At 36.5% G+C, this 17,103-nt stretch overlaps 1 protein-coding gene across 7 annotated transcripts in view; it reads left to right on the top strand.

Annotated features, from left to right (window-relative positions):
- CD47 (CD47 molecule) overlaps positions 1-17,103 on the top strand; it is a 47,535-nt gene that overhangs the window by 9,621 nt on the left and 20,811 nt on the right. For all 7 annotated transcript variants that reach the window (XR_004069835.3, XR_004069834.3, XM_031009330.3 and 4 more), the window contains exons 2-3: positions 1,245-1,598; positions 10,440-10,529. Coding sequence is in view for 5 of the 7 variants with exons in the window: in XM_031009330.3 (XP_030865190.1) it covers positions 1,245-1,598; positions 10,440-10,529 (444 nt within the window). In the remaining 2 variants the exon portion in view is untranslated. The remainder of the gene's footprint in view (positions 1-1,244; positions 1,599-10,439; positions 10,530-17,103) is intronic.

Raw genomic sequence — 17,103 nt, 5'->3', positions numbered from 1 at the left:
ACTCAGGTGTTTTGAACATTGTCCAGTACATATATTCCACTATGCATCCTTGCATTCAATTCATGGGGTATTTATTGAGTAAACATGGTGTTCTTACAATAGAAACATTCTATGCCTCTGATTTTTATTCCAGTTTATGTAGAAGTAAATCTTAAGTGTGAACTATTAACAAAGTTGATATTTTATTTATATTTGTTAGTAATTTGTGTTTTGTTTTTGTTTATGTTTTGAGGGGAAGGCCAAGTAGCTACTTAGGTAAAAGAGTTGCTGAGTGGCTGAAGAATATGGAAGACAACTACAATTCCTACACATTCTTGTACATTTTAGTTGAACAATGAGTGATTACATTTATTTACCCAGTGGGCCTCTTCTATAAGGCAACAACTGGTAGTTTATCCTATTGAGAAGCGTAGATAGGATGCTTATTAGCAGTAACTGCTCTTGGTTTCAACTTGCATCTTACTTAGCTTTTTCACCGTTTTGTGGTTTCTTGGAGGAAGAATACCCGTAATATACATTTGGAGACTGTTGTTCTGTAGTGTCAATGAAATGTGGGGGTGGGAAAATGTCATTCAAGACTCCCATACAAAATGTCTATTGCTGCCTATATTTTGCTGTGGGAAAGTAGCCACAGATAATGGGTTTTTTTTCCTCATTAGTATTTTAAGATTTTCCATCCTAGTGGAAAGATGTGATTTGATTCATCCTATTTACTTTGTATATTAAAGTACAGTAGAACCTGCCACTTTTTTTGGAAATGCAGCATAAGGATAAAGATAAATTTCATATCAGTTCAGCAAGTTCTATTTAGCAGTGTATTGAAGTTGAGACTGAATAAAATATTTGGTTTGGTTTTCTGTTCAAAATTTTACCTTGATAAGGACAATATTCTTCTACATATATCAGTAGGCAGCAATGATTACTTCAAAGCTTCCAAAGCCGGATACGACACCTGCATGTTCCAACATAGTTGCTGAATTTATTCCCAAGATGCATGTAATGTATACTTTGTATTATTGAGAATGAATAAAGAAAAGTCATAATGATGCCTTCCAGCTGTGCAAGTTAATATTAAAATATAATTTGTTTGCATATTTCACCTAATAGGTCTTCTTCATTGCTACACCGTTTACTTAAGTGAACAATGGAAATGTTGCTGTTTATCTTAAGGATTTGTAACATGCCTAAGATCTTACAGTACAGACTTCTATAATTAATGAAACATTTTTCTTTTTCCTTTCCAGGATCAGCTCAGCTACTATTTAATAAAACAAAATCTGTAGAATTCACGTTTTGTAATGACACTGTCGTCATTCCATGCTTTGTTACTAATATGGAGGCACAAAACACTACTGAAGTATACGTAAAGTGGAAATTTAAAGGAAGAGATATTTACACCTTTGATGGAGCTCTAAACAAGTCCACTGTCCCCACTGACTTTAGTAGTGCAAAAATTGAAGTCTCACAATTACTAAAAGGAGATGCCTCTTTGAAGATGGATAAGAGTGATGCTGTCTCACACACAGGAAACTACACTTGTGAAGTAACAGAATTAACCAGAGAAGGTGAAACGATCATCGAGCTAAAATATCGTGTTGGTAAGACTTTTATGAAAGCTTCTTTTTTTATTTGTCCTAGTACAACCTGATCCTCTTTCGAGAGGAGGCTAAATGGCGATAGGTACTCCTTTGAATCAAAAAGCAGGCTGTTATTAATAAATGTTGAGGTAATGTTTAGCAAGTTTAAGATTGTGATTTCTATCCTATTTGTTAATCTACTCTTCACAGTACAACACATACTATTTAATTTGTATATTGTGCGGTTCTCAAACTTTTGGTCTAAGGACCATTTTATTTGGGTGATTGGTCCTGGGGTAATGTACTCTTCATTTCTGTTTGCTGCCATCCAAGTGCTTTCTTTCCTGTGACTAATTTTCAAGTCTCTTTCCAATTATTCAGCCTTCTGTTTTTTGTGTTTTTTTTTGTTTTTTTTTTAACCTTACACTTTGACCAAGGGATGACAAGTCCCAGCCATGCTCCCTCTGGAGAGAATAGAGGAGAGTCAGGAGATTAAATCACGTTATCATGGATGATTTCTTCAGATTTTCTGTGCTTAGCCTTACTTTGGTCTTCTTTTTGTTGGCCAAAATATGAGAGAACTAGCGATTCAAATTAATTTATTCAAATTCAGACTTGATTATAGCACCATGATTCTGCCCTTTTTGTCACAAACTTGGGTTGCTGAGGTGTAGAAGGTAGTAAAATTAGCTGAAGTAAATAGTCTCCTCTCTTTGCTGTTTCCTGCTGTGCTAGCTGAGTTCTTCAACCCCATATGAGTATGTTCTTTCTGTTTTGAAATCTCTATTTAGAATTACCTGTCATATTACCGATCATGGCTTAACCACATTTTGAGAACCTTAACTCTAGATAGGTTCAGTTCTGTTCAGTTGGATCAACGATTTGCCTAGCTTTTATAAAATAATCTACTACCAGATTAGGAATGGGGTGTTTGGTTTGATGAAATGTTTGCACGTTACTTAGGATTGAGAATCAGGAGGTCTGAGTTACAGCCCCTGTTCAGCAACTTACTGTTCACCTGTGTGATCTTGAGAAGGTGCTTAACCGAGTCCAAGTTACCTCATGTCCGAAATGGAGATGACAATAGATACTTGCTTTTATGTACTCTACAGTCTAATGAGCATCAAATGAGATCCCAGGTGAACATGTTTTTTTGTAAACCAAAGTGTGTTGTAAATGTTAGTTGTTTTCCTGGGATGTTTATTTTATGAAGTAAGGTATCAAGTTGTTGAAGTTAGCCTAGAGCATTGTGAGAGGGATTTGTGTGCAGTGAGGAATGGGCAGGGGATGGCTCCGAGTAGGCAAGGAGAATTTGAAAGGTCTTTCTGCTCAGAAATCTCTCTTACATTGTAGCTTTTACTATTGATATTAATTTGGGCAAAGGAGCTTTTTTTGTTGTTGTTAAGTATACCTTTAACGAAGGGTGTAATCAGTCAGTCATATCCACTGCAACTAACTGGTATTAGATCATCTAATACCTAGTTGAAATTTTTCTGAGGTAATATACAATTTTGTGGAAATGAAAGAATAAGATATGGGGGAACAGTAACTTTTTGGGGGTAATGTAGGTCACTGAGAGGTAAACTGGAAAACTCAAGATATGAGATTTGAAAGGCCAGAAGATGAAATGAAGATGGAAGAGAAAGGAATGCCAGGATCTGAGATAAAAACAGTTTATTATTTTGCATGTGATTGAAAGACTGTTTTATCTTTGTTTTCAAAATACCCTATAAAAATAAAAACTAGACTTATTTTGGGGGCCATTAAAAGGAGAAAGTATTGTTTTATTATAGAGAATGTAGAAAATTCTACCAGAGGTTTGAGACATTTGGCTTTGCATCCATTTTAATTTTTTGAAATAATTATTGATTTACAGGACGATTCAAAGATAGAGAGCTTCGATGTGCCCTTCACCCAGTCCCCCCAATGGTTTCCTCTTATGTGACACAATATGAAAATCAGGAAGTTCACAATGGTGCAGTGTGTGTTAATGGTTCGCTCTCATTTTATCACGTGTATATTTGCGTAACTACCTACACAATCAGGACATAGACCTATCCATCATCACAAACATCTCCCTCATGCTTATTCTTACTAGTCATACCGCCACCTCCCACTGTCCCTAACCTGGCAAGCACCAATTTGTCCTCCATATGTATAATTTTGTCATTTCAACAATGCTATATAAATGGAATGATACAAGATGTGACCTTTTGAGAAGGGCTTTTTCACTAAGCACAATGCCCTTGAGATCTATCCAAGTTGTTGCATCTATCAATAGTTCTTTTTTCCTTACTTTTTTTTTTTTTTTTTGCTGAGTAGTAGTCCATAGTATGAATATATCACAGTTTGTTTAACCACTTACCTATAGTAGGACATTTTGGTTGTTTCCAAGTTTGGGCTGTTACAAATGAAACTGCTCTGAACAATTGTGTACAGGTTCTTGTGTAGACACAGTTTTCATTTCTCTGGGATAAATGCTCAGAAGTATGGTTACTGGGCTGTATGGTAAGTATATGCTTAGTTTTTAAAGAAAGTGCCAGACTTTTCCAGAGTGGCTATTTCATTTTACATTTCCATCAACAATGTAAGAGTGATCTGGTTTCTCCACATCCTCACCAGTATCTGGTGCCACTATGTTGTAACCATTTTTAACTGAAAAAAACAACAAACAAACAAAAACCAGTTAAAAAGTTATCTGCACAAAAAGGTTAAATGGGGCAGGACTCTTACTATGGAGTATAAGTTTTTTTCTAATAAGAATACTTACTTGTTACGGACTTTGAGGATTTAGGCATTAGAAACCATTTTTACTACGTTGTGATTTTTGCAAATACAGGCATAAATGAGAAACAGAATTTGCTCAATAGAGAAGTGAATTCTACTTAATAGAATGCAGATAATAGTGACCATTCTTTATGCCTTTTAAAATTTTTTGGAGGACTAGGACTGAATACATGGAAACACTATAAGATATAGTTTTATATACCTCTGTGCCTATGTATGATATAGTCCATTAGAAGGAGCACTGGACTTGAATTTAGAAAGCTGTTTTCTAGACTTCACTGTTTAATAGCTTAAGAAAAGTTGGATAAAAAACTCAACCTATCTGGCCCTCAAATTCTTCTTAGTACAGTAAAGATGGCATCACCATCATGGAAATGTTTGAGATATAAATAATACCTCTCTTACTTAACAAAATTTTACTAAGTGCCTACCATGTGTCAGGCACCATGCTAGGCATCACAGATTCTGTGATGAATAAGACATTATTGCTGATTTCAAGGAAGTGGTTGCAGTACAAATATGAAGAGTGAAGTGACCTAACATTTATTTGCACATGTGCCACATACTTTATGTAAGTCGTGTCCTGTTATCCTCTCAAGAACTCTAGGAGATAGGTGGAGTTCTTACCATTTAACAAATAGGGAAGCAAAAGAGATTCAAGGTATTGTTCAAGGTCAGAGTAATAGCCAAGAATTAAACCTAGATCTCTTTGGCATCAAAACCCAGTATTTTTACCACCATAATATGTGGTTCATGTGAAAACACCTTGTAAATAACTAAATACTGAATGCAAATAATAGTAATCATAAAATTTATCATTAATATTTTTGTTCTATTAGCAATACAAAAACTTGGAAACTTAAAGTTTATTTTTCTCTAAGCTATTAGAGTTTTGTTTAGAAAGGTCAGTTCAAGTTCCGCAGTGTTGCCAATTCCATTATTATCAACAGGACATATGGTCTGTTCATAATGAAGACATGAAGGCATTGCAAGATCTTTGTATTAGTTTTCTAGTGCTGCATAACAACTACAAATATAGCAGCTTAAAACAATACCCATTTTTTAGCTCAGAGTTTTGTAGGTGGCAAGCCTGGTCATGGCATGACTGGGTTCTCTGATCAAAGTCTTAAAAGACTAAAATCAAGGTGTTGCCCAGGGCATACTTTCATTTGGAGTTTGGGGTCTTGTTCTAGGCTCACATAATTGTGACAGAATTCAATTCCTTGTGATTGTAAGACTGGGGTCCCTGTTTCTTTGCTAAGTATCTGCCAAGGAATTGTAGCAGCTCCTAGAGATTGCCCTCATTTCTTGCCCCATGGCCCGTTGCATATTTAAAGCCAGCAAAGGAGAATCTTCCTCTTGTTGAATCCCTCTCACATATTGAGTTTATTTTGTCAGGAAGAACCCAGACCCTTTTAAGAGACCACTTGATTAGGTCAGCTCTCTCTCCCTCAAAAATAATCTCTCTTTCTTAAAGTCAGCTGATTTGGGATCTTAATTACATCAGCAAACTCCCTTTTGCTGGGTGATATAATCATGAAAATGAAATCCAATACATTCACAGTCCCAGTCTCCCATACACAAGGGGAGGGAATTATAAAAGATGCATGGCTAGGGCAGGGGTCTTGGGACCACCTTAGAATTCTGGGTTTGATTAAATAAATAATGGGACTGTAGCCTAGCAAGTCGACACATCAAAAAAGCCATCACAATCCTGAAACATCAAGTAAAAATTTGGTTGGCATTTTAGGATTGTGAATGTTACTGTGGTGTGTGCGTGTGTGTGTGTGTGTGTGTAACCTGGTGTTCCCTATGTTTGTGGGAGTTTGAAGGAGACACTTTGTTGATAGGAATGGTGTCTTCACTTTTTTAGGTTGTCTCATTTTTGTACAGTGATAAGACAAATGAGGTCCTGGGTTTTAATAACACTTCAGCTTGAAAGCAAAAATTAAACACTTATTCATAGACTACACCCTTGTAATATCACTTCTTTGCCTTTCCACTAGCAAGAAGTTCATTTTCGTGGAAGCCATTCTGCCTGTCCAGGAATTGGAGGAGAGTGATAGACACAGTTGTCAGCCATAGCTTGGGTAGAATAAGGATGTGAATGTCCTTGGCTTATCTTTATTAATCTTGTGATGGAAAAATATCTGACATTGTTCTTAGTCCATTTTAAGCTTAATTTATGTTCTTAGTGGCATAGAAATTCAGAGCTGAAAGAAGTATCATGTCTCACTTTCCCCTTGAGGAACAAGAGTTAACGTCATCTGACAGTACTACCATAACAAATCAATAGCTTAATAGGCATATAAGTGGCTTTATATAAAATGTTGGGTTTTTTCCCCCAGCATCTCAATTGGTTCTTAAATATCTAATTCCATGATCCTCAAACTTTTCCCACTGTAACAAATTAGAGAGAGGAGGAACACGTTCATCAGTGACTGTAGTTCAAATCCAGCAGAAATATGCAGCAGTGATTTCAAACTGAGAGAATCCTGGATGACCTTCTCCATTGCGTGCCCCCCACCCCACCCGCCCCACATACCAGGGAACAATTTAAAATCCTGGCACAATAATGAGAAGGGAGAGTGACAAACTGATAAGTTCCAGTTAAGAATCACTTAGACAGGCCAGGTGTGGCAGCCCACGCCTGTAATACCAGCACTTTGGGAGGCTGAGGCCTGTGGATCACCTGAGGTCAGGAATTTGAGACCAGCCAGGCCAACATGATAAAACCCTGTGTCTACCAAAATTACAAAAATTAGCTGGGCATGGTGGTGCCTGCCTATAATCCCAGCTACTTGGGAGGCTGAGACAGGAGAATTGCTTGAACCCGGGAGGTGGAGGTTGCAGTGAGCTGAGACCACACCACTGCACTCCAGCCTGGGCAACAGAGCGAGACTCCATCTCAAAAAAAAAAAAAAAAAAAAAGAATCAAGAATCACTTAGACAGTATTTTTTGTTCTGTAATCTTCCTCTCTTTCTGTCATTTAAATGTCTCATATTTCTTGTTTCACATAGAATCTGGGAGTCATCAAGTAGTCATCTGGTCTATCTCATCATCTAATTTACGAATTATTTCTATCACACCCCAAGTAGCTGGCGATTCAGATTTTTTACTGAAAGCTTGACATGATGAGACATTATTACTTCCCAGAGGATCTTGGTCTGTTATCAGGCAATTTCAGTTCTTCCTTAAATCAAGCTAAAACTTGCTCCTATTCTCACTCACTGGGAGGGCTGTAGTATTTCTCTCAAGTTTATACCTCTCTGTGATGAAAATCTCTGTTCTTTTAGCCATTGCTCATGGTTTCGGGATCCCCATTCTAGTCATCTTCCTTTGGAGCAATTCCCTGTTAGATCTTCAAATGTGATGAGTAAAACTGAGCTCAGGACTGCATTTGTTGGTCACACCCTTCCCCCTTCCAAATTACTGCTGCTGTAACTTTCTGACAGGTCCTGCTTCCCTGTAATCCATTCTCCATGTGGCTGCCAAAGAAGATTTGAAATAAGTCGGGTTATTTTTCTTCCCTATTTAAAGCCTTCCAGCCGCTTGTCATTGCTCTTAGAATAAAATCCAAACTCTCCCAACAAGCTTTTAAGACTCTGCATGGTCTTGCCCCAGCAAACTCTTCCCATCTGATCTCATCACTGAATTCCAGTCACAACGGCCATCGTTTGGTTTCTCAAAGTTGCCGTTCCTTTGGCATCTCTTCCTCCCTGTCTTCACAATGTAGGCTCCTTCCCATCCTAGGCTTAGTTTCATTCCTCTCCCTAGAGGCCTTTCCTTACTTCCTCAGCTTCTCCCACTCTGCACACTCAGGGTCCTCTGCATTGTTCACTGCTGGCCTTCAAGAGCCTAGAGGAGTTCCTCCCCATGGTGGGCTTTCAATAAGTGTTTGTGGAATAAGTGAAAAATGAGTGGTCACACCAGGATCGAATGCATCTCTTACTTTTGTTAATATATTCAAATTAATATTAATATATTAATATTCTATTAATATATCCTAAAATTTTTTTGTGTATAGGGGCAGGGACCAATGAAAGAACATTTCATTGTCAGCTCATCTTGACTATGAGATCAGATATTGGCTATATTTTGAAGGTAGAGTCAGCAGGATTTGCTGTTTAACCAGAGTGGGATGTGGGAGAAATCAGGGAGTCAGGTATAACTCCAAGGTTTTCAGCCTCAAGCAACTGAAGAACTGGGGTCACCATGACTGAAATGAGGAAAATGAGAGGGGGAGTTTAGTGGGGGATGGGGTGATGAAAATATCAGGATTCATTGTGGAACATGAACAGTTAAGATAACTGAAGAGCCTGAATTCACTGTTCCTCAGTTTCTACAACTATAAGGAGGGGTTAATAATTTCTCACATCATAATTGTGAGGATTTGAGGAGTTGAGGTACACAATTAAAAACAAAAGCACAGGGGAAGTAAGGAAAAATACATCAATTAAGCATGGCCATTAGACCATACAGCTTTACCAAATCCATTGGGGATTAGATACAAAAATCTAAGCATGATCTCCAAAATTTTTTCCTGGTAGGGTTTTAGGCTATACTGAAGTGACTTTTCTTTGGTATGAGAAGATATTCAGTTATACAGTTGGAAATAAAGGTATTGATTTGGAGTATCCAAAAACATCTCTCAGTAGAGATCCACAACCAAAGAAGCATAAAAAAAAGTCTTCCATTCACTCGCAAAACTGTCTTATGACCATTGCAACCCTCAACAGCAAACATGTGGAGTCTCTACTACATATAGAGCAAAATGCTAGATTCTGAAAAGCTAATATCTGTAAAACAGAGTTTATAATGTTGTTATATTCTGGGGATTGATGTAAGCATTTTACCAGGACTTATTATAGCATTATAAGCTTAACACAAGAAATATGTGGCTATCATTATGGAGTGAAAGGCTGGAAAATTCCTCACCTGCTGACCCGAGAGATAGTGCGTGGTAGAATTTGAAAGAAGTGTTGATTTCAGAGGAATGCTAGTGCTTGCTTAGGGCAGTATTCAGAAGAACTCTTCCAATCACACAGCCCCTTGTACAGGCAAACTCCGGAATACTTTCAGTACATTTACTTGGCTTTATTGTTAGAGCAGAAATTTCACAGCTAAAATTATGGTCTTAGGGGTTTATAAGATGCAATTAAACTTAATTTTTAAAAGTTCTCACAAATCTTATTTGAAGTCTTAATATCTTAATTTCCTTTATATAGGATATGTGGATATATTTTTATGATGAAAGTAACATGTGACCAACTTAATAACAGCTTCGTTAATATCCTAAAGCCACTCATCTTACTTTACATATAAACAGTCCTTCTGAAGCCTAATTATGCATGGATAGTTGCAGAGTGAGTTTGGGAAAAGACCAACCGGGCACATCTCTCTCCATTTTAACCACAGTGAGAAGAGAGTACCTAGTGGTGCATCTTCCTCGCTTAGGTTCCCTGAGTCTGTCTTTACAGGAATACTTCATTGTTACTTGAAGGTACATTCTTGGAACTTTACACACCCAGCCACTCAACACATGAATACATACTTATTTTAGTTAACTGAGTACTTAGTGAGTGCTAAGCTTTGTTTTAAGCCCTTTGCATGTAGTTTATTAACTTTGTTAATAGTTACAACAATCCTTCAAGATACAGGTACTGTGTTATACTAGTGTAACAGTTGAGGACACTGAAGAACAAAGAGGTGTTGACACGTGGTCACGGTTCCATAGAGTGTTAAGTTAGAGTTGGGTTCAAACCCTGGCAGTGTGGCCACAGAGCCTTGTTCTCAGCCACTGCACTGTACTACCTCCTCCCGTGAAACATAAGAAAAATGTGAGAAATGCTTAAGTAAGTGTAGTTTTTATTCATAAATAAAATTTACATAAGTACATTATGTGTAATTTGTTTTATGTGTATGTGTGTATGTATAAATAAATACATGTAAAAATAAGGCCACAGTTTTAATTTTTTTCCATCTCTATAATAAAGCATGTATTATAGACCATTAGCAGAATTTAAAATGTTATAGTAAATATTAATTGTGACTTTTGTTTTCTTCTTCCTCAGTTTCATGGTTTTCTCCAAATGAAAATATTCTCATTGTTATTTTCCCAATTTTTGCTATACTCCTGTTCTGGGGACAGTTTGGTATTAAAAGTAAGTATTATTTCTACTTTTCATTTATGTTTCAGTGATGATATAGTTATTTCTATGAGACATTGTCAGTGAAATATTTAAAGTTGTACTAGGAAAAGTGCTATTATGATAAATATGAGTATGTAATTTGAATACTACTAGTCTCCTTGAAGTATATGTTGTCGCCCACATTTTGCCGCGGTTCACTTTTAATTCCTAAGAAGGTTGTTTTCACTTGGTGTTTTTTTAATCTCTTAAGAATGAATAGTAGGAATATTAGTACCAACACCTTAAACTCATGTCACATTTTAATATTCACAGAACATCTACACACATATTATGTTATTAGATAAACAGGTGGTGACAGCCTGCCGTAGTTTTAAGATAGGACGTTATACTTTGGAGCATTTAGATTCCCCTCTTTTTATTTTCCCAGTTTGATTTTCTCTGTGTACATGTGTTCACCTTTGGAAAAGTCCAGTCAGAACCATGTTTTGTCATCCTCTCCGTGCAGTTCTGCAGCCTCTAAAGAAGCAGCCACCAGAGAGTTATGTTCTTTGATCTTGCTTTCTTATAATAGTAACGTAACCAGACTTCTGAGGGCAGATCTTGATGCTGCATTAGATTTAGCTTCAACAACACAGAATTGTCATTACTAGGCAAATAGGTAATATGCATTATGGTTAATGTTTAATCAACCATATTTTCATATTTTGGTAAAGAAAATTTACAAAATTAATGAAGTTCTGAGGTGACAGTCTAAACTTTTAAGCTTTTTAAATACAAGATTTATTTCTTCTTTCCTTGTAGCATCCTGAAGACCAGTAAACATTTATATAGGCAAGGAATAAATACTGCTTATTTAATTTATTCTGCAACCTTTAAACAAACAAAAGCTAGTAAACTATTGCAGTGGATTGCCCTGTTGTATATTTTATGAATTTTACTTTTACTCAGCAGTTTAAGCTGTCTATATCTATGGTAATGTATAAACATGGAAGGGAGATGACTGATTGATTATATGTTTTAAGCGCTTTTCTCAGTGTATGGCATTCTGGAAATGCTTAGTGATTTCAGAAATGTTCTCAACTTTTGTCTGAAAGGAAAAAAGGGGGAAGAAAGGGGTGACAGTGGCAACTGTCAAGACATTTTATAACTTTTACTTTCAAGATAGTGTCTAGACTTCTTTTGGAAATTTTCTTATAATCTCTTAGTTTTTTATATCAAGAAAAGGACTGGTGTAGCATTAAGACCTATTCTGGCATCAATGATATTAGGGAAAGCTTTTAACCATATTGGCAGAGCCAGACTTTAAGGGCTAAGTCATATGACTTGGGCAGGGAACAGCCTTTTTTAAAGATCATGAAATTATTTCACATAGTGCGATTTTTTGAGTTTGGCTTGATGGATGTTTGCTGATCCAGACGTTATCATTGGTGACATTATTTTTAGTGAAATGAACCAGGAGTGAGTTTGTTCACTGTTGGCTGTATTTTTACAAAATGAGCTTTACAATATTTTTTCTGACTTAAAAAAGTAATACATATCACTTTAGAACACCTCGTACAAAGTAGGGAGTTATTTAAAAAAAAAAAAAAACTCATCTGTAGTCCCCAAACCTAGAAATAAACTATTGGTATATTCTAGTGAATTTCCTGTTTCCCTTTCTGTCTTTTTCTATTCATTTTTGTTATCTTTTTTTAAAAAAAAGGTAACCATAAATGGACTCGTACAGCTTATATGCTTGTACATTCTGATTTTCCCCCGTGTCTTCAGAAATCTTGTTATAGCTGCCTGTGTTCTACTTTTGTGGATGCACTATAATTTACTTAACTCTCATCTTGATGGATTTTAAGGATGTTTCCAATTTTTTTTGATACTATGAAAATAACTCTGCTAAAGATATGAAGCCTGGAAATGGCAGAGATATTTTAAGACTCTAGATACATAATGGCAAAATGTTTTCCAGAAACATTTGTATCAACTACTATTGCAGATGAGAATACCTGTCTTTCACCTCAGTTATAATTCTGATATTATAACGCTAAAATCTCTGCAAATTTGATGGGTGAAAAAGCATCTTATTGTAATTGTAATTTTTGTGTTAGTAAGGTGGAATGTTCTTTTTTATATTTTTTGTACTGGTCATATTTTAAGGAACGTGCTTATAAACCTAAAGAAATATTTTGGTGGGAATTTTTTGTTTTGGCTCATCTTGAAACAGGTAGATGTGTGTGTATGTGCATGGAAGAGGTATGTCTATACATGATTCACCCAGCCTGTGCTCACATTTAAAGGTGTTGATGATAATAGTAGCTAACCATTTGTGGAGCTCTTGCTCTGCATGACAGGTTCTGTGCAAAGTACTCTATATCTGAAATGACATTTATTTCTCCCAGAAACTCTATGGGCATAGACACTGTTGTTATTCCCATTTTGTAGATAAGAAACAGGCACAGATAGATTAGGCAATTTGCCCGCAATCACCCAGCCGTTTCCTGGTAGTACTGGGATTTGAACTAGTACTGTTTACCACTGCACTGTACTGCCTCCCTGTTTTGCATTTATTTTGAGGATTTTATTTCCATGAAGGGTGAACCTATATCTAAGCACATAATACTGAGTAGCTAAAACTTATTAGGAGAGCAGAATGTTGACCTGATTTGTTTACTTATTCTGCAAATACCTAGTGACAGGGTGCCTACTGATTGCTGGACACCAAGCTACATGCCTGAAATGTGGGTGTGATGTGCATATTGCCCTGGTTTTGTAGCACCCACATTTAAGCCAGGGAGACATGAATGTATGTGCATCCCGCGCCTTGTCACATCTTTGAGATAGTCATGGATCCAAATCTAACTTTTCTGTTAGTGCCTCTGTTGATGGCCTGAGCATTCCACCAAATAGAAATAGAAAGCACCTCTATTCTCCACCTGCTTAGAAGTATATTTTTTAGAATCCAGTATGGTAAATCTTCTAAAGCATTCATAATAACTCAGACCCATGACTTTTATTTTATAGATTTCTAGTTCTGCTTAACTTTTTCTGATTACTATTTATTGTCTGTACTTGGCTACATGGGATTTCTCTCAGTGGTTTTTCCAGCTCTGCATGTGAGTCTTTGTGGTCCAAGACAAACCTGGACCTTTACCAGGCTAAACTTTCAGTAAAGACAGCAGGTTATGCCCTCATTTGCTTACTCTGAGGAGAAAGAGTTTCTTTATACCAGAGCTGTATCTTGAAAGATGTCTCAGGATGCCATTGGTCCTACTGAGGAAGAAGCCCGAGAAGACTCTTAAACTCCCAGAGCCCAGCCAGGACTTGGTGAGCCCTGGAACACGTTTCAAAGATAAAGGCCTCTTACAGGGAAATGTTCCTAAATACCTTCACCTTTAGCTTAGTTTTAACTTAGGAACTTTTAAGCAGAATCTCTATGCTTAGCAAACAGCTCAGAGATTGCTAGAATCAAACACCAAGGCTTAACTGATAGTATTGAATTTCAGACGCTTTGTTTGTGTTCTGAAAACTACACCAACTCACAATTTGCCACTCTACTGACAATTAAGTTCCTGGCTGATTTTCAGGATTCTTCTTTCTCACTCTGATATCATTTTAAGTGCTGTCCACCTAGTCCTCCAGTTTCTGCAGGATTAAGGTCCAACTGTATGTAAAGAACTGGCTAACATTTTGAAATTCTTTGAGATGGGCCTATCTGTTCTCTCTTTGCCTTTGTAACTTTGTTTTATACAGGCAATACTGGCTTTGCACAAAACTGCAAGACCATAAACATGACCATGTAAGCTGAAACTCTGCAAAACAATCTTCATGATGAATGGGAAAAACTATTATTATATTGTTCCATGACCTTTAAAATTTTTTTTTGTTGTTAAAACCTTAAAAACTCTGTTATTATCAATAACAACGGCATTGGGAAATGAAAAATAGTAAAGCTAGTATTTAGTATGTGGTAAATTAAATCATTAGAAACATCGAGAATGAAAGTGTGTTATCAAGAGTAGTTTGAACAACACTTGTGTGTTCTTCTTGCATAACTTTGGATACAGAGCAAGCATCTTCTCTATGGCTTGGTGAATTGTCATACCCCTTTCTAAGTTTGGATCAGTTTCTACCGTTTTATCCTTTGCACTCTCAATGTCATGAAAGAATTCCTTTAATGTTTTTATGAATGTTTAAAGTTTATTTTATTGCCAGTCACTTCCTCTGGGACATCTTTATTCTTTTTGTTACATCCTCCTCACTTTCCTCATTTATATCAGTAAGTCCACCTTCGTTGAGTTCTTCTGGCTTCATCTCTAGAGTTTCTTGCATTGCAGTAATGTCAACATTCCCACAATCAGCTATTTCTTCTCTTACTCCGTTTATGGTCTATTCAAATTTCACTCCTAGCATTTGTCAGTTTTTATTTCTTTACTCTTTCATTTTTCTTGCCTAGTTTCCTCTTTTGATTTATCCATTATAAAATGTCACATGGGTTTATCACTGGGAAACAAGGAGGTAACAAAACTCCATACTTTGCTGTCTGTGCATGACCTAAATATCAGATGTACAGTGACTAGTCACCAACAGTCTTCAAAAGAAGTGACATGGTTGATCACTGATCATGATGGGACATCTGCTATTTACATAGTTATTTTTGAACTGAAGAAATAGCAGCGAAGTTGTACTTTATGCAGTTACTCAGTTAATATATTGTGGTAATTGAAATTTGGACTGTTTATGAGGGATTTATTTGATTAAACCATGGTAACTGGAATTCATATCAGAATAGTGCAAAGTGAGGACTGCTGTACTTGATTCCAAATTTAAAACTATTCTAGGCATCTTTAATTTTTTTTTTCAACTTTCCCCTCCCTGCTCAAAATTACTCCACAGAGATTTTGGTTACGGCTCAGATGTCTTTGAGTAGATCTTCCTGTAGAAATCATTGTTAGAAAATTCAAGGAAAAAAGTTCTCATTACACTACCTTGAGATCCTACCAAGTCCTTGAGTTTTGACTTGAGGACAGCTTAATAATGAAAGTAATTCAGCCATGAAAGCGTATTTAAAATAAGTAATGGAACAGGAAATTTCTTCATAGATTAGAAAAATTATTCTGAAAAAGTGAAGACATAGCCTATCTTGGACTAGGAAATTTCCATCCAAGAAAGTAAACTATACAATAAATGTTATCACAAAGAATCATTCTGTGACCTGGTTGATGGCCCCTGGTAATAATAAGACTTTGTTATTAAGTTTACTGTGAATTCTTTTCTTTTCTTTTTTTTTTTTTTTTTTGAGACGGAGTCTCGCTCTGTTGCCCAGGCTGGAGTGCAGTGGCATGATCTCAGCTCACTGCAACCTCCGCCTCCCAGGTTCAAGCGATTCTTCTGTCTCAGCCTCCCGAGTAGCTACAGGCTACTGGCGTGCACCACCATGCCTGGGTAATTTTTGTATTTTTAGTAGTGATGGGGTTTCACCATATTGGCCAGGCTGGTCTCCAACTCCTGACCTCGTGATCCGTCTGTCTCGGCCTCCCAAAGTGCTGAGATTACAGGCATTAGCCACCATGCATAGCCCCTTACAGTGAATTCTATTCAATAATCTTGAACTCCCAGTGCTTTCCCTTGGTCCTGTCCATATAATGATCACATTCTGTTATTAAATAATGTGCTTATGTGCTGATTTTATTGTAGGAGGAATTGAACAAATCTATAGCTCAGCATTTTACTCTTTTGTAGAAATCCCTTGACCCTTTCCAAATCCAGACATCACAACTTTCTCCATATACTCTAAAATTGTGAAATCCACAAGGCAGGGAAAGTTGATAATGAAAAAAAGGAAGTTTGGTCTGTTGGACATCCTCTTCTTTCATCTTTTATGTTCAAAGTACTTGATGCACAAAGCCTGGGCTCTTTTATCTCTGTCCTATAGACTGATGTCTAGTCAGTATTCATTGTGACAAAATTGTTTCATTAGAGCAAGTTGGATAGTGTATGGAGTTTATTATAAAATGATTTAACTTGTCTTCTGTCAAGTAATTTTATAATTGGTATTAATGTTCATTTTTTTCCAGTACCAGTTTCAGAAGCTTTCATTTGTGTATGCATGTGTGTGTTAAATAAGTGTATTAGATACTTGAAAAATAGTAATTTAAATTTAAACAATTTAAAAAATGAAATTGTAATTTTATGTGTAAAGGTGTCTGATGTGCTTTATTCTGCACTGAAAACAATATTCATTTACAGCTCAACAGATACCAAAAATATTCTAAAATTACTTTCCTAGAGTTATCAGAAAATAGCACTGTAATAATGAAATCAAACCCATCTTTCTTTATGATTTATTCTTAGTCTGATACGCATCAGCCTGGTAAGCCTTCCTGTCTCTCTGCTTACTTACCAATCACTCCAAATGTCATGTCTTTGGGCAGGCATTAAATTCTTGGGTTTTGGGTTTTGTTGGATGGACTGCAGTCTGTGTGAGCCTATATGGGTGTGTCAAATCCAGTCTTTGGGGTGTCATGGAAACTTAACATGATAGACTTGATTTTATCCCCAAGTTCACTTGGTAATTTCATTAGATTTCATCAGTCAC

Source organism: Gorilla gorilla, chromosome 2 (genome assembly GCF_029281585.2).
Source record: "Gorilla gorilla gorilla isolate KB3781 chromosome 2, NHGRI_mGorGor1-v2.1_pri, whole genome shotgun sequence".
Lineage (NCBI taxonomy): Eukaryota > Metazoa > Chordata > Mammalia > Primates > Hominidae > Gorilla > Gorilla gorilla.
The sequence above is the reverse complement of the archived record's forward strand: the minus strand, read 5'-3'. Positions and strand labels throughout refer to the sequence as shown.